Below are 27,441 nucleotides of genomic sequence, written 5' to 3'. Positions count from 1 at the left end.
TCCCTTCCACGTAAAATGAAGAATCGCGGGGTAAGCTAGAGTGAATCTAATGTCCAGATCATGTAGCTTCTTCCTGACTCGGGCAAACCCCCTCCTCCTCTCAACCACCTCCTTTGTCATATCAGGGAAGAAGGAGATCTTGCAACCGTTCCAAACAATTCCCGTCTTGTCTCGGTGTCTTTGCTTTGTGGCCGCCAGCACCCTCTCCCTCTCCAGAATGCTGTGAAAGTGCATGATAAGCAGCCTTGGTGGTCGGTCCTCGTCTAGTGCCGGGCCCCCGGAGCGGTATACCTGTTGTAGCTCAGTTTCCAAAAGATTTACTCCCAGAGCATCGGATATAATAGATCTCATGAAATTTCTCAGATTACCAGTTTCGGAGCTCTCTTTAACACCAATGAGGCGAAGGTTGAGACGCCTGTCTCCGTTCTTAATAACCTGCACCACTCTTTGAAGTTCCTCATATTGTTGATTTCTCTTTTCCATCTCTGTCTCCAGCCGTGCATTCTCCACTTCCAAATCCATGATTCGCGCATCTGCTTGTTCCAGTTTGTCGTTAATATCAGCAACCTCCATCTCCATTATAGCCTGCGAGGTTTTCACGAGTGAGACATCTGCTTGTAACTCATGAAGGATACTGCTGACCTGAGCTATTTCACGCATGGCCTTCTGCAAAGTAACTTGTAAGTCAGTCAGCGCTGTCAATGCGACCAGTGTCGGCGGCAGCATGCCCTTTTCAGCGGCGCTGTCTGCCGACCTGCTAGCCGCGTTAGCACTACCAGCAGCGTGTTTGAAAAATGTGCTTCTCATCATCGCCATCGGTCACTTTTCTTGTTGCATTCGGACCAAACAGGTACAGGTCTTTGTTAGCGAGCTGTCATATAGTAGAGGTAGAGGCCTTACATAGACAAACGGTGGTGGTAGTGGGAGATCAGTCGGGGGCTTCGCTTTAGGCAGCCATCTTGGTCAGCGGCCCCACGTGACCACCAGTCAGATCAAATATCTGATGAGTACGTCTTTGTTTCTGAGGATTTGAACAGCTCAGTCCAGTTCAACCAGTCTTTCATGGATGCCGGTCCCAGTGGGGTTCAAAGTCTAACTGTAATCACTCCATGGTTGTGTTCTGAGTCTATTTGTCTTTGGTTGTCTGTTTCACAAACACTCTGCTGTGAGACGACACGTTTAAAAAGCCCACATGAATCACAGACTTCATCTTTGTGTCAATGTTTGATTTCAGAGGAAGGCGAGCAGAACATTCTTTTACAGCCTGAACCAAAGACTAAAGTCATGACTGTGATATCTGATACAGAAGAGCTGCTGATGTTTGGTTTTTCTTCCACATTTCTGTCATATTAGACTCGATGTGGAAGGACTGGAACTGATGACTCTAATATCCTGGCAGTTATCCTGATAAATCACTTCAAATGGAGAAAAGATTGTAGGAACATTCTTTTGTCCAGGTATCTAGAGTCACACACGTGTGACATGTGTGTGTGAAATAGAAGTGTGTCAAGAGTTGAAATGAAAGAGCAGCCTCTGTTAAACCCTGGCTTAATCTGATCTCACAGTAACATGGAGATCATCTGTTGAACTGATGTGGTGGGGTACATACCCAGAGAGCACTAGCTGTGATTTCAACAACATTTGGTTCAAACCAGCTCCAAACACCTGAGAACACTTTTCAACCATTTTAATCCTGATAAAAAAAACACGAGAACATCAACGAGACACAAAACAAAGTTTGATCTTTGAATGTTGAAAACATGTTCATGTTAGAGCTGAACGGATGAAAGGAGATTTTTAACAGCTTTTCTCTGAAATCTCTGCTCACATAAATCCTCTCCACACAAACCTGTCATTCTCTGAAATGTAAACACATCATAGAAACTGTGATTGGTGAATCAGGCACCAACAACGTCCTGGGACAAAGTAATTGTGATGGTCCCTCTGACAGGAAGATTCCCAATGAGGATTTCTGTTGAAAACACGTTCAAAGAGGACGTTTTTAGAGGGTCAATTGTTGGGTTGTTTTGACCAGATTTAGCAGTAATATAACAGATAAATCAATAATCATTCATGGAACCAAACTGGAAGTTCCTAAGAAAAAACTCTGCCTTTTAAACTTGTTGTGAGCGTCTTTGAAACAGAAAATCCCTCTGTGGGTTTATCCTCTAAAATGAAGATGAACACAGCAGACAGAGCCGAGTAAGGCTCGACCTCTTTAAAACTTTAATTCATCACAAATCTGACTCAGTGTTCTCAGAACAAACAGATTATTCATCATTTTATCTGGCTCTGGAGTGCTCCACTCTCCTGTGCAGTAGGGGGCAAGAGTTTAAAAACAGAAAATAAACAGACTTGAAGATGACATTCAGAAATATCAGAACAAATGTGAGAGTTGACATTCTCTCTCTCTGTGAGAATTTCAAAGTTGGTTTCCTGCTCACAGATAAAGAATGTATTCAGATCCATCAGTCTGGGAGAAAACGTTGGAAATGGTGACATCTGCTGGCAGGAAGCAGTGATAGCAGGAACAGGATGCCCCTAAATATGAATTTGATCAAGATTCAAACTCCTGTGAGATATTACAAGATAAAACATTGTATTTTTCATATACAGTTGACATTTTTCTCTGCTAAGATTAGAGTTACAAGTGAGTGGCTCTTTTGTATACAGTAATGATGACAGCTAAGGTTAATGTTAGTGAGACCACTCTTTGTTACACACTGAGGAGGCCACACTGGACTAGGAGGTGACATAATTCACAGGACTCCTCCTTGTCAGGAAGTGGAGGAGGATCCTCCCCTGAAGATTAAAAGACACACTTATCGAGGGTCAGGAGCTCTCTGCTCTGAGAGCTCACTGGGACACACAGATGGGTGATATTTGTGACATTTTGTAAACTTTATATGTAATCCTTAATAAACTTTGGGTCAATGACCATTTAAGCCGAACTAATGCTCTCTTTGTCCTTCTGCCAATAAGAGAACAGCGCTAAATTCTGACACTCCACTGATGGACTTGATTTCAGTTTATAATCCCAGAATCAGGAAATAGAAGGCTCAAACATCAAACTGTAGTAAACATCAAAATGATTGGTTAAAATGACAGATGATTGGATCTTCTAATGCATCCTTTGTTAAGCTGACATGACTCATGAAAATAGAAGAGTGAGTCAGCATTATTCAGCTGTTTTCACACCATCAAACATCACAACAGCTCAGCTTTCTTTGTGTAAAAGCCCCCAGACTAGAGGTGGATCCATGATGGTCCTGGCTGATTATCAGGGTCCAGATCTGACATTTTCATCATGATCTGTGTTGGTATTTTATTTCATTGATCACAGATTAAATTCATTGGTTCAAAAGTCTGCTACTTTGGCTCTGCTGTGATGTGAGCCTTTCTCTCTGGCTCTGATATCTGATTGGTTCAACACCACACATTAACAGCCAATAAACACAGGAGCCTGTCACAGTGAGAGTATGACATCATTTCCTGTTTTCCCACCACTTCAGCGTCTCTCTCTGTGCCGTCTCCCCTGTTGATAGAGCCAGATCTAAATTGTCGATTTGACTTTTCTCATCACTGCTGTTGTTTGGTAGCTGTTGGTTTAGACGTCTGCAGGTCATCATCAAGCACTCTGGCTCTTTAGCGCCATCTGCTGAATTGTTAGCTTAGCTTAGCAGTTAGCTTCTCTGACTTAGGCTTGTTTTTCTGCTGCTTTCTCCTGCCTTTGTGCTAAATGTTCAGTTCCTCTTAGCTCTCCTTTGCAGACAGCAGCACATGTCAGAAATAGAGTTGATTTCTAGCTTTGGAGGCCAGGGTTAGAGAATGTTTATGTCCCTTACATGTTGTTAATCTAACATTTAAATGACTGGAACCAACGGCTCATCCTTATTTTAAATACATATCAGCTCCAAATATCAGTTATCGCTCTCATTCACTAATAATCTGTAACCTTATCGGCCCAGAGAGAACAATATCTGTCCACCTCTTTTCCTTTTCTAGCCTGAAGTACTTCACAAAGAATGGACAGACACAAAATAACAGTCAAACCAGAATTAAAGCAGCCAGATATTTACAAATGAGCTGATAAAAGAAATACAGTAATACAGCAAATAAACACTAAAACCCAATGATCAATAATATGAATAAAATCAGTGAAAGGTAAAAATCAAAGCAGTGATTAAACACTGAAGAAACATGGCTGTCCCATTTATTTTGGTAATGAGCTATTTGTTAAAAATCAGGGATCAGAAAATATTTCTCTTGGTAGTGGGAGATTGTTGTGTGCCAAAGCTAGCCTCTACCAAAGTTGGGCTAACCCTCGTTCATGTATTTCCACAGGGGGGCGCTGTGACAGAAAGCTTAACATCTGCATCCAAGTGGAGTCGTTCATCTTCAGTCATTTAGTCCTAAAGCAGTTTACGCTGAGAATCTGTGTTAGAATAGAAACATGAGGGAGGTCCACAGTGGAGCTGATCTCAGAGCAGTCTCATCTCCACTGGTTGGGATTGGTCTGTCAGTCTCCCAGTAACACGGCCCAGTTACAGACTCACCACAGACAGCTGCTGCTGCTTCCCCCTGTCTGACAAGCAGGACAATCAGGATCCTCTCTTTAATCACTGTCACTTTCATCATCAGAACTCCACCATCTGAGGATATAAAAGAGAGAGAGAGATTCCACACTGTGAAGGACTTCATGAGTTATTATCAGTGATCAGAACATCCAGTATGAAAAGCAGCAGTGACTTCAGTCCTGCTAACATCAGAGTAATCCTGTAAAGTAGCATGCTCTCTCTCAGCTCTCCTTAAAGCTTCCATGTGTGGCTTCCAACAAAGTTTAGAGTCTATAAAAATCTGAAATTCATGACCTCTTTCATTTTCAACACTGTTCTAATTCAGTTCTAAATGTTGTTCTTTGATTTCAGACAGCTCACATTTACAATAGTTCAAACCTTTATAACAGCAGCAGAGCAGGACTGTTTTGGTGTCAGGCTCCAACCTCTTCTATTCCAGCAGATTTATTCACATGCAGAATTTGAGCAATGATGAGATAACTTCTTTAACCCTGGTGGAGCCTACAGATGGGTGGAGGAGGGGTTAAAGCGGGAGCCCAGTACAGATTCAGAGCTGGAAATTACAGGGCAGAGGGAGAGACTGGAAATCTTCCAGCTTAAATTGAGCGCCGAATGCAGAGGATGTTGGTCAGGTGCAGTGATGCTGACAGCTTTTAGTCACCCATGGGTGATCTAAGTGGGATACCTAATAAAACTGTTATTCCCTGAGAAAGAATTACATTTCATTCATTCTTACATTGAAGCCTGTATGACTGAAAAGGACCCTGTTAAATTCATATAACAGCAAATGTCTTCATTTACACAGTTAAAAATACATGTCTTTTAAAATAAGAATAGACCAGGAGCTTCCTAACAAAAATCACAGATTAAAGTAAAAGTAGAGTAAAATCACAGCATTTAAATACGTTTTAGAGGCTTCAGCTATTAACGAGCTCCTAATGTGTCTAAAGTTTGCTCTGTTATACACTATATTGCCAAAAGTATTAGCTCACCTGCCTTGACTTGCATATGAACTTAAGTGACATCCCATTCTTAATCCATAGGGTTTAATATGACGTCGGTCCACCCTTTGCTGCTACAACAGCTTCAACTCTTCTGGGAAGGCTTTCCACAAGGTTTAGGAGTGTGTTAATGGGAATTTTTGACCATTCTTCCACAAGCGCATTTGTGAGGTCACACACTGATGTTGGACGAGAAGGCCTGGCTCTCAGTCTCCGCTCTAATTCATCCCAAAGGTGTTCTATGGGGTTGAGATCAGGACTCTGTGCAGGCCAGTCAAGTTCATCCACACCAAACTCTCTCATCCATGTCTTTATGGAGCTTGCTTTGTGCACTGGTGCACAGTCATGTTGGAACAGGAAGGGGCCATCCCCAAACTGTTCCCACAAAGTTAGGGGCATGGAACTGTCCAAAATCTCTTGGTATGCTGAAGCATTCAGAGTTCCTTTCACTGGAACTAAGGGGCCAAGCCCAGCTCCTGAAAAACAAGCTCACATCATAATCCCCCCTCCACCAAACTTTACACTTGGCGCAATGCAGTCAGACAAGTACCGTTCTCCTGGCAACTGCCAAACCCAGACAGATGGAGAAGCGTAATTCATCACTCCAGAGAACGTGTCTCCACTGCTCCAGAGTCCAGTGGCGGCGTGCTTTACACCACTGCATCCGACACTTTGCATTGCACTTGGTGATGTATGGCTTGGATGCAGCTGCTCGGCCATGGAAACCTATTCTATGAAGCTCTCTACGCACTGTTCTTGAGCCAACATGAAGTTTGGAGGTCTGTAGCGATTGACTCTGCAGAAAGTTGGTGACCTCTGTGCACTATGCGCCTCAGCATCCGCTGACCCCGTTCTGTCATTTTACGTGGCCTACCACTTCATGGCTGAGTTGCTGTCATCCCCAATCACTTTCACTTTTTTATAATACCACAGACAGTTGACTGTGGAATATTTAGGAGCTCCTGAGAGTGACCCATTCTTTCACAAATGTTTGTAGAAACAGTCTGCATGCCTAGGTGCTTGATTTTATACACCTGTGGCCATGGAAGTGATTGGAACACCTGATTTTAATTATCTGATTGGGTGAGGGAACATTTTTGGTAATATAGTGTATTTCAGTGTTTGACACATCTTTTAATATGGCTTCTGAATGTTAGAGTGGAATCTAGTGTTACACCCAGGTGTTTGAACTCATCAACATGTTTGATCATTTGTCTGTTGACATAAACATTTGGGAAAACCATATTCCTCTGTTTAAAAATACATGGTCACTATTTTGTCAGTATTCAGGGTGAGGTGAGAGTACTGAAGCCACTCTAACTTTTTACATTGCTGATGATAACTTAGCACCCACTTGTTCCAGATCTTTCCCACAGGTAAACAGGACCGTATCGTCCGCATACATCAGGGTCCCCACACTTTCACACACTGAGAGAAGGTCATTATTGTACGTGCTAAACAACAGCGGTCATAAGATGGAGCCCTGCAAGCACTCCTGAAATGCAGGCTTTCAAAGACCATGTGTATCATTGATCCACACACACTTGGAGCAGCCTAGCAGATAACCCTGGATCCAGTTTAATACATGAACTGAGAGTTTAAATGTTGACAGCTTTGAAAGGAGCACTGAATGATTCCCTATGTCAAACACCTTTCACAAATCTAAAAATATAGCACCCATCAGCCCCCTTTATCAAGGCTGCTTTTAACGATTTCAAGGAAGTAGCAGCATGCTATTTCAGTAGAATGGTTTGCTCTGAACCCAAAATGCATAGGATGCAGTTCTTTAGGTTGGTACTATCCTTGTCATCATTTTTATAGATCGTTTTCATTTTAACAGGAAAAGTCCCTGTTATAAATGTATTGGTACAGATATTGGTAAATGCTTTAAGAAAACTATAAATTATTTCTTTAATGAGTGAAACATTAGGATCAATAGAATCTGTAGATTTTTCTTCTTAAACTTCCTGATGACTTCTGAAATGTCAGTCTCCTAAACTCCTCTGAAAACACTAAAGTTATTGAAGGAAAAAGTCACATTTTTATCTTCTACACAGTGAAGAGTCATCTCTTTGCCAAATTTGGGCCTACATTAACAAAAATAAACTCCTTAATCATATTCTCAGTAACTCCAATACCTGAATGTTCATTGTTTACAGTGTCTGTTAGAAAATAAGGGCTCCCAGTGCATGAGTGGGTTCTCTTAGAGTACTCCAGCTTCCTCCCACAGTCCACAGACATACTCTTTAGGTTAACTCACTCTAAATTGCCCACAGATGTGAGTGTGCGCTTGCCTTGTTTGTGTCTATATGTCAGCCCTGTGGATGGCTGGTGACCAGTCCAGGATACCCTGCTTCTCCCCTAATGACAGCTGAGATAGGCTCTGGCCCCTGTGGCTCTGAATGTGATAAGCAGTGTAGATGAAGGAAATGGATGTTGGAAGTGACTGATTTTGATGGTTTCTGATCCCCTCATTAAGAACACTACTCAGCTCATCCTGAATCCTTCCTCCTCCTCCACCCCCAGGGTCTACTCTCCATCTGGTGTGTCTGATCCTGATCTGAGCCCCACTACACCTTTGACAACATTAAGACAACACCATGGAGTCTAGTCATAAAGACATTACACATTTCCTTCATTTCTAAACCTGCAAATAAACCTCATAATGAAGTCTCTCCGGATTGAGCTTAGTGTAACAAACCTTTTACTTACAACAAAGTCTCCAGTCTGTAGTCTGGATCCTTCTGAAGATCAGACAGCAGCTTCATATCTGAATCCTGCAGGTTGTTGTCACTCAGGTCCAGCTTACTCAGATGTGAGGGGTTGGCCTTTAAAGCTGAGGCCAGAGAAGAACAGCTGATCTCTGATAAACCACAGCGCTCCAACCTGAATAAAAAGATTAAATGAACAAGTGTCTTAAATACAATTAGTGTTTTAAATTATCAAATGTAAAATAATCTGACCAGAGCTGATGAAGGTTTAGAGTTTAGGCGGTGAAAACTCCAAACACCTGAACACAACATGATGCAGGCGAAAAACAAAAACACAGGACTAGAATAAAAAGCCCCAGTAAATCACACCAACATGCTACTTCATTTATAAATTCTTCAAACACGCAAACTCATGATGTTTAGACAGAAATAAAAACTCTCAGACTGATTTAACTGTAGATCTAAGACCAGAAATATCAGTATGAACTGAGGAGACTTATGAACAAAGAACAGATCTGTAATATTTATTATAGGAGGAAAGAAGAGATATAAACAAAGAGTCTCAAATTAAAACTGTCCATCATTTTAATCATCAAACAGCTTCATAGAGTATCAGAAAAAAAATCATCTCTACATGAATACATCATTATTCTATGGATAAAGTCTACTGTTAAACAATTCATGATTGATCTGAAAAAGACATGACAGAGAAAAAGATCTTCAGCTCTCTGAGTGGTTAGAGGGAAATAGACTGTGTTGATTTTGTTCTTATTTTGAGGTTTGAAATGTGTCACTAAAAACTGTTCAACCAATCGATATACAAAACCACAGAAGAAGAAAATGGACACTATCATTGAAATCCTCAGTAAGGATCAGTTTAACCCTCAGAGCTCACAGCTATTTTTTTCACCATCATGTCTCGCCTGGACTTTTTTCTTAAAAAGCTTGTGAAACATCAACCCTGTGGTGTACAGTCAAGTTCTATACATCTTTCTTTTCAGGACAAGCTGGGCTTTAAGAATATGTCTACAACAGTAATGTCACTTGGATTGTGAAAAAGTTATAAGACTCTAAAGACAAAATAAAAAAAAAAAAACAAATCGGAATTTGAAACTCAAAGATTTTCATTGATAACACACAGTAAACAATAGTGACAAAGCATTTTCTTTGCATAGACTTATTCTGCCATCTCTCAGGGACAAAACAGTGAAAAAATAAACATTCTGTGACCAACGGTTTTCAAAATATCTAAATAAATACAAGAGAAAGTCCATTGCTTTCTTGCAGTTGGATTCATTTGTGCCGTTCCTTTAAGTAGTAGAGAAGCAACTGGTCGACTACAACTCCCACAATGCTTTGCATCTAGTTGCCCTCATGTTGCCCTCAACAAATATGGCCAAAGAAAGCCAAAGTACAGGTTCGAAAATGGATTAAAAATGGACAAAAAGACGCTTATTATTGGCTCTAACGCCATGGATTTAATATTTAAAGACCCCGAAAAGTCACCGAAGTTTCGGGCTTGCTAGAATGGCTTCCTTAAGGGCTACAGAGACATCAAGGGTAGCAAAAGATCGGCAAAATGGTCAGCTTTCAGGGGAAAAAAAGAGTGTCTACGACGTATGGTTCGAAAGTTACTTACGTTTTTTTCTAAACTGTGTTGCTTCTAGTTGTATATGACAACCCTGTCCTCAGAGACCCCGGACAGTCAGCCAAGTTCTGGGCTCACTAGAAAATGTTCTGTAAGAGCTATGAATGCATGAAGAAAATATATAAAAAGGCACAAAACACAGCTTTCACAGAAAAAAAAACAGTAAGTGCCTCTGACTCACAGTTCAAAAGTTACCAAGTAATTTACAAAGGGGTGTGCCTCCGGCACGGATCCGTACTGCTGGAGCTCTAAGGGTTAATATCAGTCTGATGTTTACGCTTTAGTTTCACCTAATATTCATCTGAGCAGAGAAATTTAACATGCTGTCTTACACCAGAGTCTCCAGTCGACAGTTTGGACTCTTCAGTCCAGCAGAAAGAAGCTCCACTCCTGAATCCTGCAGCTTGTTGTTATACAGGTCCAGCTCTCTCAGATGCGAGGGGTTCGCCTTTAAAGCTGAGGCCAGAGAAGAACAGCTGATCTTTGACAAACCACAGCGCCTCAACCTGAATAAAAGATTAAATGAACAAGTGTTTTAAATTATTAAATGTAAAATAATCTGTTTTATCATTTTACCATTTTAAACTGAATTCACCAAAATTTGAGCCGGCTCACTGGGCTTCTCTGAGAAGTCAGAAATTAATCAAGCATAACATTCAACCACTAAAACTCATTTTTTTGTTCAGGAATGCAGGTAAATAACTATAAGTTGACATATTAATCAAGAAATAATAATGTGCTTTACTATTTTTTCAGTTTTTTTTGTAAATCAGTAAACACCACCGCATCTGACACTTTGCATTGCACTTGATGATGTATGGCTTGGGTGCGGCTGCTTGGCCATGGAAACCCATTCCATGAAGCACTCTACGCACTGTTCTTGGATTAATCTGAAGGCCACATGAAGCTTAGAGGTCTGTAGCGATTGACTCTGCAGAAAGTTGGTGACCTCTGCACACTATGCGCCTCAGCATTCACTGACCCCACACTGTCATTTTACGTGGCCTACCACTTGGTGCCTGAGTTGCTGTTGTTCCTAATCGCCTCCACTTTGTTGTAATACCACTGACAGTTGACTGTGGAATGTTAAGGATTGAGGAAATTTCACAGCTGGACTTGTTGCACAGGTGGCATCCTATCACAGTACCACGCTGGAATTCACTGAGCTCCTGAGAATGACCCATTCTTTCACAAATGTTTATAGACACAGTCTGCATGCCTAGGTGCTTGATGCTTGATTTTATACTCCTGTGGCCATGGAAGTGATTGGAACACCTGATTTCAATTATTTGGATGGGCGAGTGAATACTTTTGGCAATATAGTATGTACACACGCACACATACACACACACACACACATATGTATATATATATATATACATGAAATCCTCAGTAAGGCTCACTTTAATATCATTCTGATGTTTACTGTTTAGTTTTGTGTCATATTATTTTGAGCAGAGAAATTAAACATGCTGTCCTTACCTCAGAGTCTCCAGTCGACAGTTTGGACTCTTCAGTCCAGCAGAAAGAAGCTCCACTCCAGAATCCTGCAGGTTGTTAAAATTCAGGTTCAGCTCTCTCAGTTGTGAGAGGTTGGCCTTCAAAGCTGAAGCCAGAGAAGAACAGCTGATCTCTGACAACCCACAGTCTGACAACCTGAATATAAAGATTAAATGAAGAATTGTTTTAAAATACCATTAGTGTTTTAAATTATTAAATGTAAAATAATCTGATCAGAGCTGATGAAGGTTTAGAGTTTAGATGGTGAAAACTCCAAACACCTGAACACAACAAAAACAAAAACACAGGACTAGAAAAAAAAAGGTTGAGTAAATCACACCAACATTTTACTTCATTTATGAATTCTTCAAACAGGCAAACTCATGATGTTTAGACAGAAATAAAAACTCTCAGACTGATTTTAGATTTAACTGTTGATCTCAAAGTTTCCTCTAGGGCCAGAAATGTCAGGATGAACTGAGGAGACTTATGAACAAAGAACAGATCTGTAATATTTATTATAGGAGGAGAGAAGAGATTTAAACAGAGTCTCAAATTAAAACTTTCCATCATTTTAATCATCAAACAGCTTCATAAAGTCTCAGAAAAATTTATCTCTACATGAATACATCATTATTCTATTGATAAAGTCTATTGTTGAATAATTCATGATTGATCTGAAAAAGACAACATGACAGAAAAAAGATCATCAGCTCTCTGAGTGGTTAGAGAAAAATAGACTGTGTTGATTTTGTTCTTATTCTGAGGTTTTAAATGTATCACTAAAAACTGTTCAACCAATCAACAGACAAAACCACAGAAGAAGAAAACAGACACTATCATTGAAATCCTCAGTAAGGATCAGTTTATTATCAGTCTGTTTACACTTTAGTTTCACCTCATATTAATCAGAGCAGAGAAATTAAACATGTTTCTTACCCCAGAGTCTCCAGTCGACAGTTTGGACTCTTCAGTCCAGCAGAAAGAAGCTCCACTCCTGAATCCTGCAGCTTGTTGTTATTAAGCCACAGAACTCTCAGGTGTGAGGGGTTGGACTTTAAAGCTGAGGCCAGATTAGAACAGCTGATCTTTGACAAACCACAGTCCCACAACCTGAATAAAAAGGTTAAATGAACAAGTGTTTTAAAATACCATCGTGAATAAACACACAATAAACACATACTTGTGCCCTATAAAAAGGATCAGCACTAAGTGAGGAAGTCCCTAATCCATTACTATTTGCCTCCACAAGTCAACCATGCAGACCCATGGGTAGTAAGAAACCTGCACTTCACCAGGGTTGTCAAGTGGGAACCCTCCTTCATCAATGTCTCATCCAGTTAGTCCCATGACACCTCCACAGGGATGAACAGTGATCTCCAGCGTCCCAGAGCCACCCCCCTCCATGCCGGCTCTCACCACCCACCATGCCAACATGGACACATCATCTTACCTATCTTACCACATGGCCCACACAGCCTCAACAGCATGCCACCTTCAACAGACCCATGCTCCGTACATGCAAGCTCCAGGTAGTGACAATGCTGATACTACCTTCCTTAACACCACTTATGATTACAGTGCAGCAATCATAGTACAAACATTAAACATAACTAAGATTAAAAAAAGGAAAATAAGACAGATGAGAGATGAGAGAAAGAGAGAGAGCAAGCTTAGCAATAGGGTGGGGGAGGCAGAGCTAAGGGTGTGGTACCCTGTGGTGGGCTAACACACACCCTGGCCTGGCGTGGTGTTGTGCTCTACCCCCCTCCCTTATTTTCATGAGGTGGAGAGAGAGAGAAGAGAGCGGGTTAAGCAAACCTAGGGGATAGAAAAGTTAAAGGGATATTTCAGGATTTTTGAAGTTGGGTCACATGAGGTGCTTGGCTATAATGGTAGCATTAGCCTCCAGTGATTTCCATGTAGTTTGATCCTGTTGTTATTACGAGCTCAGAGAGAGCCGGCGCATAGCGGCTGTAGATGGGGACATGTTGTCCATGTAAATTAACGAGTTTGATGGAAAAAGGGCCAAGGAAATATGTTGGCTCGACTGTGCGCTGTGTCGAAAACGTACACAGCACTTTATTTCTCCCAAAAACCCCCTCTGTGTCAGGCACTAACTTACGATGCAGCTTTCGCCATTTTGTATCCTTCCGCCTCCACTTACTGTTTACTTCACACATCCGCCGGTCAGCTGTGTGGGTCTGCGGACTTCTTCAGGAATAATAACACCCCGTCAAGCTAAAACAAAGATAACGAGCAATTTTGGCATGAGTGATGATGATGTGCCGTTTACTGTGGATATGAGAGGATATTTGTATTTGTATTTTTAGGAGAAATAAAGTGCTATGTACGTTTTTGACACAGCGCACAGGTGAGCCAACATATTTTCTTGGCCCATTTTTTTCGTAAAACTCGTTAATTTACGCGGACAACATGTTCCCATCTACAGCCGCTATGCGCCAGCTCTCTACAAGCTTGTAATAACAACAGGATCAAATTACACGGAAATCACTGGAGGCTAATGCTACCACTATAGCCAAGCACCTCATATGACCCAACTTCAAAAATCCTGAAATATCCCTTTAAGGGGTTCTGTCAACCTTCATTTTTGCCCCAGCTGGCATTACTCCTCCTCATCAAGATCCACTGACTGGCCTGAGCTCCAGCTCTCTGAGTAATGAAACAGCTGATCTCGCTACAAACCCTCTACACACCTCTTCTACTGGACGAGTCCTAACTTTCCATCCTCGCTGTTTAGCTTCTGCTCCTAAATCTGCCCCTAAAACTAAATATCTCAGCTTCTTCCTTTCATTGGCTTCCTCCACAGAATCCTCCCATGGAACCATCAGCTCTTTAAAATAAACCGTCTCGGAGCACAAAGGACACGATGGGTCCCCATCCACCCAGCACTTTAGGTTCTGGGGTGATGGTAGGACATCATAGGTAGACCCTAGCAGGAATTTGATCCGCCTATCTTCCATACTCCATAGGTTTCTCCAACTCAGCTTTCTCTTCTCTACACTCTCCCAGTTCATCCACTGTCCCTGCTTAGCCTGAGCTACAGCCTTAGTACACCTTACTACTTCCTCCTGTCTACGTACCTGTTCCACTACCAGTCCCCCTCTATCTTTAGGACCTGCTTTGTTCCACACCAGTATACCTGAGCCAAGCCCCAGGTCTCCTGGCCTATCTGGACATTGCCTACAATCTCAGCATGCCCAAAAGCTGCCTCTGCCTCCTCTACTGCCTGTCTTGGGTTCCATTTCCTTCCCCTAGTTGGATTTTGAACTACACTGCTAACTATTCTATCTTTGCTCCCTGCTAACAGCAACTCTGTTCTAACCTTTGAGCACTTGAATTCTTCTGTCAAGCTAGTGATCGGGAGTGTGAGTATCCCTTTGCCATACAGTGCCACACTGCTAAGGCACCAAGGAATGCCCAACCACTTCCTCACAAATGAGTTAATTGCTCTTTCCAGCTTCTCTACCTTCGATATTAGGATCTCATAAACTGACATGGGTCACATCAGTCTAGGAAACAGCCCAAACTGCAAACACCATAACTTCAACCTCCCTGGGAGCCCTGATTTATCAGTCCTCCCTAATCCCTCCACTACATCTTTTCTAAACTGCTCCACCTGTTCACTGTCATTAAGGTGTTCATTATACCATCTGCCTAAGCTCTTTACTGGCTTCTCCCTTATCAATGGTATCTCTTCCTCATCTACAAAAAACTTCCTGTCAACAATCTTCCCTCTGTATACTGAGATGCTCCCGGACTTACTAGGCTTGATCTTCATGCTAGCCTACTTGAGATTCTTATCTATCCTCTCCAGTAGCCTCCTTGTGCATGGCACTGTCGTGGTCACCAGTGTCATGTCATTCATGTAAGCCCTGATTGGTGGGAAGCGCATCCCATCCTGCCATCTTTCTGATCCTACCACCCACTTGGAAGCTCTAACAATGACTTCCATCACCATGGTGAAGGCTAGAGGGGAAACTGTGCAACCTGCCATAATACCTACCTCTAGTCCAGTGCTTCTCAAAGTGTGGGGCGTGCCCCACTGGTGGGGAATGGAGACATGACACGTGGGGCGCGACACATGGGAGGGAATATTCAATTTAATGCGCCTTTCTTTCTTGACAATAAAGATCATTCACTTAAAACAAAACGCCTACAAACAATAGCCTACAAGTAGCTGAAATTAAAAGAACACTAAATTATTAAACAGCATTAGATAGAAAACCGGGAAAAAAATCTAACCTGGATCTTAAGTGCAAAACTAATGATTGACGTCGGCATGTTCATGTGCTGGGGCTGTGGCAACAAGGCAGCAGGCTACTCTGAGCAATATGGATAGATTTGTGACACGGACTGCCAAGGTTGGCGAGCCAGCGGCCTCACACACACACAAGACAGACGGGCCAAGTCAACCAAAGAGCCAACCAAAAAGAAAATATGACGAGAGTTATCTAGGTTTTGGATTTACAGTAGCAGCGGTGGGGGCAGAGGAGAGACCCGTGTGTGTTCTGTGTCTGAAACCGTTAGCAGCAGACAGCATGAGGCCCAACAAATTGAGGAAACACCCGGAGATAACACACCCCAGTCACGTCACCAAGCCACTGGATTTCTTTAAAAGAAAACTCAGTGGGTATCGACAGCAGGAACAGCGCATGGTAAAGGCAACATCAGTTACCTGTCAGGCACAAATGGTCTCCTACATTACTTGGTGTTAGTTCAGTAAATTTAAAAATGTGTAATTTGTCAGGATTTTTGTTGGGGCGATCAAGCCAGGTGGGGCTTCAAAATTCTCCCTTGTTCAAAGTGGGGAATGACCAAAAAAGTTTGAGAAGCACTGGGATAGGCTGTTTCTCCCATACTAACCTTAATGACTGCCACAGCAACATAGGACATCAGGCCTGTTTTTATAAACCCTGTAGGGGACTCTGTTTGGCCCTGGGGCTGAAGAAGCCTTTGCATGCCTTACTACATCCTGCACTTCTGTCACAGTGCCAGTTATGTCTTCTTTTAGAACAATAAGCTGTGTCTAATTTTTATTTGCATGATTTGTGTGGTTTTAATGGAGTGATTTTTATTTGCCATTTTAATCACTGATGTGTGTTTTTAGTTTTACTAGTTTTAGTATGGACTTTTAGTGAGAAACGACTGATTAACGCAGCTGGGACTGATTGGACTGTGCACCCGCCACTGATTGGACAGAAGGACACTGAGCTGATTTTGAAAAGACTCTCAGGTGGGACAAATGACAAGCAGACAGGGAGAGGAAGCCAAGAGAGAGTACAAGAGACAAAGGAAGACGGAAACGAAGCGGGGTGAGCCAGGCGTGGACGTGTGGCTTGAGGACCAAAGCAGAGTCTTCTGCTGATTGGAGCGTGTGTGATTGTTGCTCATAAAGTTGGGTCACTGATGACCACTTCCTTCCTGCAGCTGCTGGTTCGAGTGGGGAGGACGTGAGGCAGACTGGAGCCAGGCTGTGACTGCGCTGAGGCAGGGGCTGAGGACTGCAGGGAGCGTCAGAGGTGGAGGAGGCTGGATACGACTATAATAGCTGAGTAATGGAACGCGACCAAGCCTATCTGTCCAAGAGTGTGTGTGGTTAATTGCATTTTTGCTGTACCGAGACTGAGCCACTCTCCACAGCGTATCGGAGGAGCGGCAGTGAGGCGGCCACAGAGGTACGTACGCCCAAAGAGGAAGCGGCGCTGCGCTCACACAGACCCACGTCTCCTGCTCCCTGTAGGTGACCCTGGAACTGTCTCTTAACTAACTTTAACCTCTGAAGACTCTTGATTTTGTTTTAACCTGATTTTACAGCCACAAAAGAACAATTTTTATTTAAAGGGTTTTAGTCTTTAGTAAAAGAGCCTATTTTATCTTGTTTTAGTTTAAGCATCCATTTTATCTTGTTCAGTTTTTAAACTCTGTGAAAATAAACAATTTTAACTGATCAACGTGGCCTTTTAGTTTAGTTTTTTTTTTTTTTAAGTGGAAGACTTGTATATGCTGGTGTAATTTTGAACCTTTTTGAAATTATGTGACACTTCCTCCTGCCTTGGTGGTTTAACATCCATACTAAACTCTATCTCCCCTAGTGGTGGCATGTCGGATGGGAGGCCCAACTCCCTGTTCTGTCCTGGAGCCGAATGTGTTCTTTTTAAATACTCCTCTACCTCTTGCTTTGATGCTCTAAGATGGCCTCCCTTTTCCTGATTGAACAACACTTTAGCAAACTTAAAAGGATCCCTATAAAATGCTGTCCTTGCCCGCTCCTTCTGCTTCCTTTTCCTCCTCTGTTGTTCTGCCCTTCTTAGTGTTACCAGCCTATTTCATAGCTCCTCCTGTAAAACATTAATTCCCTCTCCCTCTTCTGTAGCCTTCCTCCACTATTTCCTTAACTGTCTCTTCTCCTTTACTAACTTATCTATCTCCTTCTGTCTTCTAGATTTAGCTGGCTGCACCCTCTCAACCGAGGTGCACCGAGGTGCGCGTGCGCAGCTACCGAGGAATAACAGGAAACATGGCGACTAAAGACATGTCAGTACACGACTTTTTTTGTTTTTGAAAAGAAAACAACTCATTGCTGTTCTTGTTCTTCTTTCTTCAAGGTCTGATAAAACTGGTGTTTTAGCAGCATCCATGCTAATCATTTCCACCATAATCTTTTCCGCCGACTTCTTGTTGCTGCTTGCTTACGTCACGAGACCGCTGCACCTGAAAGTACTGCCCTTCATCACTGGTTGGTCCTGTCACTTTTTAACCAGGCCCAAACTGTTCAGATGGGAACTTGAAGCAAGATTCAACAGTGAGAAACATGGAAATGGGCGAATCCATCTGCTTTGCAATGTTAGGGCTTAAGCCCATGTAGCCATCCCCTAGCTCCGCTGATGGGCTCAGATCAGATATTGTGAACAGGTTGCCGTTTTAAAGCCATAAAGAGCCTTGCTGAATGTATATTTATAAGGAATATTACAGCCTTGTAAATTTAGCATCAGTGGGTCGTAAAAACATGAGAAATCTGAAAAAAAATGCCATATGACACAAGGGCAGCATATTTATGCCTGAACTGTTTAGATTACTTGCATTCTTTACTCCCTGTTTACAAGTGACTGCACCTCTACCCACAACTTCAACCTAGTGGTCAAGTTTGCAGATGACATGACCATCGTGGGATGTATAAATGACAATAACAAGGCAGCATACAGGGATGAAGTCTGGACACTGTCTGCCTGATGCAAGGAAAATGACCTCAACCTCAATACAAAGAAAACCAAAGAAATAATAATAGACTTCAGGAAAAACAAGAATACATCATACTGAGCTATGCATTTGTGGGGAGAAAGTTGACAGACTCTTCAGCTTCAAATTCCTAGGAGTCTACATATCTAAAGACCTCACCTGGAGCCTTAACATTTCACACCTGATCAAGAGGGCCCAGAAGCATCTCTTCCATTTAAGAACACTGAAGTGCAATAGACTCCCACAAAAGCTGCTGACAAAAATCTACCGCTGCACCACTGAAAGTGTACTGACCTATGGATGCACAGCCTGGTACTCCAGTTGTACTGTAGCAGAGGGGAAAGACCAACACTGGGTGATAAAAACAGCTCAGTGGATCGTCGGATCCTCACTCCTACACCTGAGTGACATCTACTCGATGTCACAGACCTCCAACATCTTCAAGGACCACTCACACTGTGGTCACTCTCTGTTCAGCACCCTCCCATCGGGCAGGCTGAGAACTACCAGGGCCAGAACAAACAGACTCAAAAACAGCTCCTTTCCAAGAGCTGTGAACTCAATTCTCAAACACAAACACACACCATATTCATAAAACATACATACACTCACCTGATGAACAGTACAACACACACACACACCCAGATGGACAAGTGCAATATACCGTCCGTGTCTTATAATCTATATATTTACAGTGCAATATACCTGTACAAATTAATCTCACTAGTATTTAAATTTTCTGTCTTATTTTTATCTTTATCTATGCCCTTTTACCTGTGCAATTTATTTATTACCTGTGCAGTTTACTTTAGTATGTATGTTTTCTGTCTTATGCTGTTTTTTCTTTGTTGCTGCAAATTAAATTTCATTGTGTTATGTGCAATGACATTCAATTTATCTTATCTTAAGCAAATCCTGTCTCAAGTAGCTAATTAACCCTTTTGTATGTGTGTGTGTATCTCTCTCTATATATATATCTATATATCTATATATATAGATATATAGATATATATATATGTATGAAAAATGTGCCAGATCTTCTCTGCCAATGCCAAACAGCTTATTTTGCCATTGACTCTTGTTTGGTGAATTGGATGATTGAAGTTTGAAGAAACAAGACATATTGACAACTTAACAATTTTTTCATTTAACAAACAGGAGCCTCAGTAGCATGTGGAAGAACCATACACAGCCACAACAGCCTAGCTCCTCCTCATGCTGGTCACACGCCTGGTCACACACTGCTGCGGGGTGGCATCCCATTCTTCAACCAGCTTTTGTCACAAGTCAGCCAACGTGGTTGTGTTGGTCACTCTGGCACGAACATCACACCCAAGCTGATCCCACAAGTGTTCAATGGGGTTAAGGTCAGTCCTGCTGGCAGGCCATTCCATCCTCTCCACTCCCAAATTCTGAAGGTAGTCTCTGATAAACCTCCAAAAACTGCTGCTGGGATTGAAGTTACTCATGTCTGCCATCTCCTTGTGTAAAGTGGTAACAGTGCAGACCTCCGCCATTAGCCCTATCTCCCAATAGTACAGAATCCTTTAAAAAAAATCCTGGATCCAGATGGTGATCCAGATCAGTCCCAAAATCTAATCAGTTCTTCCTTATGCAATTTCTGACGTTTCCTGAAAATTACATGAAAATCCGTCCATAACTTTTTGAGTGATGTTGCTAACAAACTAATAAACAAACTAGCAAACTAACTGACAAACAAACCCGATCACATAACCTTCTTGGCGGAGGTAATAAAAATGGGACCTATCATTGAAATCCTCAGTGAGGATCAGTTTAATATCAATCTGATGTTTACACTTTAGTTTCACCTCATATTAATCAGAGCAGAGAAATTAAACATGCTGTCTTACCCCAGAGTCTCCAGTCGACAGTTTGGACTCTTCAGTCCAGCAGAAAGAAGCTCCACTCCTAAATCCTGCAGGTTGTTTCCACTCATCCACAGCTTTCTCAAATGTGAGGGGTTGGACTTCAAAGCTGAGGCCAAGACCTCACAGTGAGTCTCTGTTAGTCCATAGTCATAAAGCCTGTAATGACATTAACATTACATAAAATGCTTTTATTTAAAGTGCTCATATTTTCACAGTATATTTGATGAAAAAATATTTACAGAATGTGTTTTGCCTTTTGACATCAGTGGTTCAGTTAATAAAAAGCTCCTCCCTGACCACGGAAGATCAGCACAGCAGTATTGTTTGTGAGTGTGTGTGCTCCATCTGTGTGTCTCTATGTAGCTCACATGAGCCAGAGGTGTGTGCTATGTTAAAATATTATTTGGTTAATATTCCCTTAATATCAAATGTTTATGGGGACAAACAAATGTTAAAATCTGAGCATACGTGTTGTAAAGAAAACGTTAAAACATTTGACACATCTGTATTTACAGAGAATGTAATAATTTTTGTTGTTTATTGATAATTAACAGATATAAAAGATGATGGGAACACTTAAACTTTGAATATGGTTCATGGAGGCAGTGAGAAAGAGAGACAGATGGAGAAGAGGCTGGAACTGATCATTTAGTAACTCAGGAGTCCAGGAGATTTCTGCTGTAAAGGAAAAATGTTTCTATGGTTTGTTTTACTCCAGTGATTTTAAACTACAGAGTGTCAAAAATAGACTTTTAAATCTAAACTTATCACAGCAAATCTCAGTCATCTGTTATCTTAACAGGTAATTTAAAGCATTTTAAAGCTTTGTTTTACACATATAGACACTAAATTTATAAGCGCTGACAGAAATTTAAGGAGAATGGGGGGTTGTTAGATCATAGAATGCTCATTACAACTATGGGAGACTGGAACCTTGTCTTGTACTTGTAACCAAAGACTGGAGACTTGACTTGGACTTGCAAAAAAAAAAAAAAAAAATGACTTGTGTGCATAAAAGGAGCCACTAATCAGTGAAGCTGCCTCCTGAAGAAATTCTCTGATGTCACAGCCATCGTGGGGTGTATAGAGTACAGGCAGGTCATCATGGACTTTCTTTCTTTGTTGAAATTTTATTTTATTTGAAAAGGCAATATTACAAAATGTACATTTTCCTGAACATTTCCACAGTTATACCTTTCCCAGTTTTGGTTCATCTATGCACCAGAAGCTACAATGTTAAGCCACTTTGCCAGGCATTCAGTCCATCAGCTCTCTGTAAATACTTACACATTTGTCCAACCCTCAATCTTGTAGTGGAATCAAGGCCTAAATCTGCTAGATGTCCTACAACCCAAGAAAGAAAGACAGGGAAACCCTTCCCTGTGGTTAATGTCTGCAGCTTTTGGAAAATTCCTTAGGATTTCTAAGGTGGGTCAGAGGATTCCCATGTGTCCACCAGTCACCTATCCTTGTTTATCAACCTTTGCCGCCTAAAAAGCTTCTCAGACAGTAAGATGCTGGACCTGACATTTCAGATAAATGACAGATCTCAGGAGAGATCACCACTTTAAAGTTGGAGATATCTGATTGCATGGCTGGAATAAGAGCCATCTCACTGACTATGCCTGTTTCTGACCAAAGCTGCAAAAACATTCACCTTTGGACTGGAAGAATCGTAAATTAAAGCCTTCCTACCTCTGAACAACAAAACCAGATGATGATTGTAAATACTGTAACTTGTTCTTTCTCTGGTTTACTGAGACAAAAATGACTCCAAATCTCCTAAATTCTATAATCATATGTTTGTTTATCAAAACATTCTTGTATTTGTCTGAGATAGCACGCATGGAACACAACAATATCTTTCATATTTCTGTATCACTTCAGATGGTTAAGAAATTTGTTTTTGAAAGACCAGATGTCTTTCATGGACCAACAGTGCCATTGAATTTCCAGGATTGGTCACACACACACACATCTCCATGTGAGCAATCTCCTTTGTGTCTTGATACTTAAATGTTCTATGGTTAGGTATCTTGTTGCGTGTTTAACTGTGTGACAGTTTCATTGATGTTATATTATTCTAGAATTGTATAACCATTTATGCTATTCCTACATGCTCTTATTGAAATACTAATTTGATGAAGAGTGGTTCACAAGGTGACATTTGTTCTCCAAGAGGAGGGAAAACTCAGATGGAGTTGGCCGTCCCTCTTTCGTTTAAGACAGTGAGTACCAGAACTCACAGTCTAGAGTTTTTAGTCTTCACTAGAGTTAGTCTTCTTCCGTTTTCGTCTTCTTCGAGTTCTTTGCCTTTTCTTAATTTTTCTTTTTAAGTTATGTAAGTAATTTTTTTTAGACTTCTGTATGAAATACGTTTCCTTTCTTTGCTTTTTTCGGAGCCAGGTTCAATAATTTAATGAACTTCAGAGTTTTAATTAACTTTATTTTGATCCAGCACAAATTCTTTAATCTTTTATAGACTTTGCGCTCATTATAGCAGCAGACAGAGATTTTCTTTTCCTCGCACGTCCAGACGTCATCACTGTGAGCCAATAATCAAAGAGATGTCGACCGTCCTGAGACATTAATTTTGATATTTAATTGGACGAATTAAGAACTGTTTTTTTATTTTTTTGGAGCAAGACGAGTCCATCAGAATCCTTGGAAGGGCCACATCTTGCCGTGTTGGTCAGACTGTATTTTCTGCAGAACCTGCCATCTCAACCGATCAAAGATCAGATCCAGCTGGTACCAATGGTAGCTCCGGGCTCCCAACACCTCAGGCAGTTCATCTCCTTGTCTTTCTTCTACGGCAAACAGAAGGATTCTGATCCAACTCATCAGGGTTGACGGTGTTTCCAACAGTTCCATTAAAACGATTAATTAATTGAGATCTATTTTTCCAAATTTACATCCCAAATTCTACACCGCTAATTATCTTTTTCTTTATTCTCAAATCATCCACTCTCCATTAAACTAGATTAGCATTATTCATTTATTATCACATTCAGTAATTCTTTGTTTATTGACTCACATTATATTCATATTAGCCATGTGATATATACATTGTATTTCTTTGATTTAATAATAAATCTTTAGAACCTCAGTCATTGCCCAGACATTATTATTACTACTATTTTTTAAAGATTTATTTTTGGGCTTTTTCGTGCCTTTATTAGAGAGAGGACAGTGGATAGAGTCGGAAACAGGGAAAGAGCATGGAGAGACATGCAGGAAATGGTGCCACGGGCCGGATTCAGACCTGTGTCGCCTGCGTACATGGTGCGCGCCTTAACCACTCGACTACCAGTGCACCCCAGACATTATTAATAAAGGAGACATATTATGCAAAAATCACTTTTTCAGGCTTTTCAAACAAAAATATGTGCCCCTGGCCTGTCCACAGTCCCCCCAAGTACCAAAAAAATCCATTCCCTTTCTTTCTCCAGCTTTCACAAAATGTGTGCTGAAACAAGCCGTTCTCAGATTTTGCTCCTGCCCCCAGGTTTGGTTGCCCCTCCCCCACTTGGAGGAAAGTTCCACCCTCCTCTACTGATCCTTTCAACTACCAGCTGAGATGCTGGATAGCTCAGTGGGTTGCCCCACGCTGGCCAGCCGCCGATAGCTGAAGAAGACAAAATCAGTGAACAGGAGGCTTTTCAGACAGGTGTGGGTTTGAAACCAGCTCGAGGCAAAAAAAATTTCTAAGAACTGATCCAGAATTACTTGTCAGTACATCTTTAAGTGGATAAACTTTGATGATTAATGCAAATGCATACATATATTTAGGGACAAGTGTTTTATTTCTTAAAGGGGCTATATGTAACTTTTCAACATTTACCAATTATCATTTTTCGTGTGGAGGTAGACTTTAGTCATATGTGAAACATGACACCCTAACAGCCTCTCATGGTTGCGTAATTAAGCCTCTAGGCTCCTCTCATTAGAAGGTTTTCGGGTCGAATGCGCTCGCTCCCGACCTCACTCACTCTCTCGACCCCACGTGCTCCCGACTGCGTTTTCCCCTGCAGATAGCAGCAGACGCTATCCGTAGTTTAGGGTGAAGCTACTGCTCTGCCGTGGAATAAAACTGACCAGCGGTGGCTTTCATACACACTGAAAAGGTAAGACAATACTTCAAACCACGTCAAATCTGTTGTAATGTATTTTGGAGTTATCTTGCACTTGTTAGCATGCACGCTAACATGAACGCTAAGGCGCTAACAACAACAAATAGCACCGGTAAATTACTGAATCTGCACAATAATGTTGCTTCAGTCATAAATAAGTCATGATGTCTGACTGCTAGGACTGAGGTAACTGGTTGTTATGCTGTCTTCTTGTTTCCAAATGACTGTATATTATATATTTACAGCATAGCCGACCGCTAAGGCTCAATCAGTACAGCTGATTGAAGTTACCACTCGCTGTCAAACTTTTACTTTCTGGATCCTGTTATAGTGACCATAAGGATATCAGAGTATTTCTGTTTTGTGGTTTTGACCACATAGTTTGTGCTAAAATACTAACTTTATAACACTCTGCTTTCCAAGAGTGATGCTCTATAAGCAGAGCAAAGATACTGTAACAAATGAGGTTTGTAGAAAGAAATACGAGTCATTAGATCAAATAAAATATAGTAAAACTCTAGGTAGTACTACAGGATTATGGTTAAAATGTATTACACTGCTCTCTAAACATGGTTGTATTGATTTTCTAGATAGAAGAAAACAACAGTGATGGAGAGTCCTGGCCCACCTGAACCTCCACCATGAAGCAGATGGGATTACCACAGCATCCTGCATCAGTAACTGGAGATAATCTAAGAAGTATGTTTATCTTCTGTTGGTTTACTACTGTTGTTTGCTGAATATTTCCTTCCAATATGCTTCTATGCATATACAACAATGTTAGATATTTCATATCAGATCACAGAAGTACTCTTAATCTTGTCTCCTAAGAAACAAGGACTCAGAACTCAGCTGACCCCTGGTTCCTGCACTGCTTCGAGAAGTTGTACCCCACCAGCGGCTGACCTGGCCCAGATGATGGTATGTCAGACAGATGATTACAGTCCTAACAGCTCACATCTCTCTGTATTTATGTGACATACTACAGTGGAGAATTTTAGAATCCAGTCCTTTTGTATAATCATACCAAAGCACACTTTATCTACAATACTGGAAAAACAAAATGTAGTCTTGTCCATGGGGTGTCATCACAGTATGAATACCATACTTATCAAAATTATACAAATGTTTATACCTTATATCACTGCTGTTGCATGTCCACATAATGCTTATAGCAATTAATTGAGTTGGAAGTATTTTTTCCAGCTCCTGCACACCTGAGCTTTCTTTTCAGGTAGCTCTGTTTCTACTGTTCAATCAGCATCAAGGTCGTACATGGACCAAGATTTGCAGAGCTGAGCTGGAACAAGTACTTCCTAAGAGGAATGCTTTAGAAACTAATTTTCTCTCTCCCTCTCTTTCTAGAACACTTCAGCCCCTGAAAAAGTGAGGAGAAAAGTCATGAAAACTGTGGATCCAAGCTCCATTTGTTTATTTCTATTTTCTTCATAAAGAAATGTAAACAGATATACATCTGTATATGACAATCACAAAAATCTGGGTTATAATGATCTGATATTACAGTAAAAAATTAAGCTTTTGAATAGAAATAACTAGAGGTAGTAATTTTTCATAGTTACATGCATGGATAAAACAAATGGTGCATACTTGGTGGTAGAAATGACTGACAATGCAAAAATAAAGTCTGCACAGAAAATAATGTTCTGTGAGTTTTTATTACCTACACTTGTAAAATGTCAGGTTATAACGCTTCTTCTGATGACATGTATATTGTAGAGGAAATAAACATTTACAGGAGCATTATCCACAAGTGACATGTAGAAGAAATAAATATTCACAGTGGCATTATAGACCGTAGACTTTTTTTTTGTGGTGCTGATGTGTTTTTAATTGAATGAATCCTGTTGTCAGGATCAGTTAGCATGTCTCTGTAGTCACAGAAGGTGTCCCATACAGGTTGTCCATGGCATTGAGAATAACCCAGGTTATCAATTCTGAAGAACTTCATCCCTCTCCTGCTGGGATGGCTGTTGACACTGTGCCTGGAAATGGAGCAACACACAAAATTTAGATCACCTGTGCTCAAATAAAGTGGTTGTTTATATTCATATAGCCCTTGACAAAATATGACACACCTGAATTTCTGTTGTCCTCCTCACTGACAGATCCAGCTCCTCTCTGAGTCTGTCAGAGCTCCCCTCCTCTGAAGCTGCACATCCCTCAGAGCTGGAGCCCTGAGAGTAGAAATAAAATCACTATCATGAACAGTTTCATCACTCATTTTCTCTTTATCACATGCTGATTGAATCTATGATAAACTGTAAAAGTACAAGGTTTGATTTCTGATCTCATACTAAAGCATACACAATGTATAGCGTTACCCTCACATGAACAAAACTGACAGTAATTGTAGAAATTGTAAGTCTGAGAGTTATATAGTTGTTATAATAGTTATGTACCTGTCACTAATATGTCTAATTGCCTTCACCAATATGTTATGTAGCAGTGAAGCTGTTGTATTTTGCAGACATGACCACAGAGTGAATATTGACAAAGTAAAAGGTACCTTGTAAGAGCAGAGCATCGAGCTAGATAACGATGCTCAGCACAGCTGTGTCTGAGCAGTAAACTTACTAACGTTATCATGTTATTTGTTACAACTGCAGCTTATATAGCTAATGAGTCTGAGGCTCTGTGAAAGCAACGTTTGATAACAGCGGGGCTTGTCAGCTAACGTTAGTCAGTTAGCAGTCATTGTACA

General features: G+C 41.1%; 1 protein-coding gene across 3 annotated transcripts in view; it reads right to left on the bottom strand.

The window, feature by feature from the left end:
* Positions 1-2,219: 2,219 nt before the first annotated feature.
* LOC121520094 (NACHT, LRR and PYD domains-containing protein 12-like) overlaps positions 2,220-27,441 on the bottom strand; it is a 56,348-nt gene continuing 31,126 nt past the window's right edge. For all 3 annotated transcript variants that reach the window (XM_041803361.1, XM_041803362.1, XM_041803363.1), the window contains 6 exons: positions 20,569-20,742; positions 12,377-12,550; positions 11,420-11,593; positions 10,270-10,443; positions 8,291-8,464; positions 2,220-4,652 (listed from right to left, as the gene is read on the bottom strand). In XM_041803361.1, coding sequence (XP_041659295.1) covers positions 4,616-4,652; positions 8,291-8,464; positions 10,270-10,443; positions 11,420-11,593; positions 12,377-12,550; positions 20,569-20,742 — 907 coding nt within the window. In that variant the 3' untranslated portion in view covers positions 2,220-4,615. The remainder of the gene's footprint in view (positions 4,653-8,290; positions 8,465-10,269; positions 10,444-11,419; positions 11,594-12,376; positions 12,551-20,568; positions 20,743-27,441) is intronic.

The sequence above is a fragment of the Cheilinus undulatus genome, linkage group 13 (genome assembly GCF_018320785.1).
Source record: "Cheilinus undulatus linkage group 13, ASM1832078v1, whole genome shotgun sequence".
NCBI lineage: Eukaryota > Metazoa > Chordata > Actinopteri > Labriformes > Labridae > Cheilinus > Cheilinus undulatus.
Note: the sequence above shows the minus strand (reverse complement) of the source record. Positions and strands in the feature narration are given on the sequence as shown.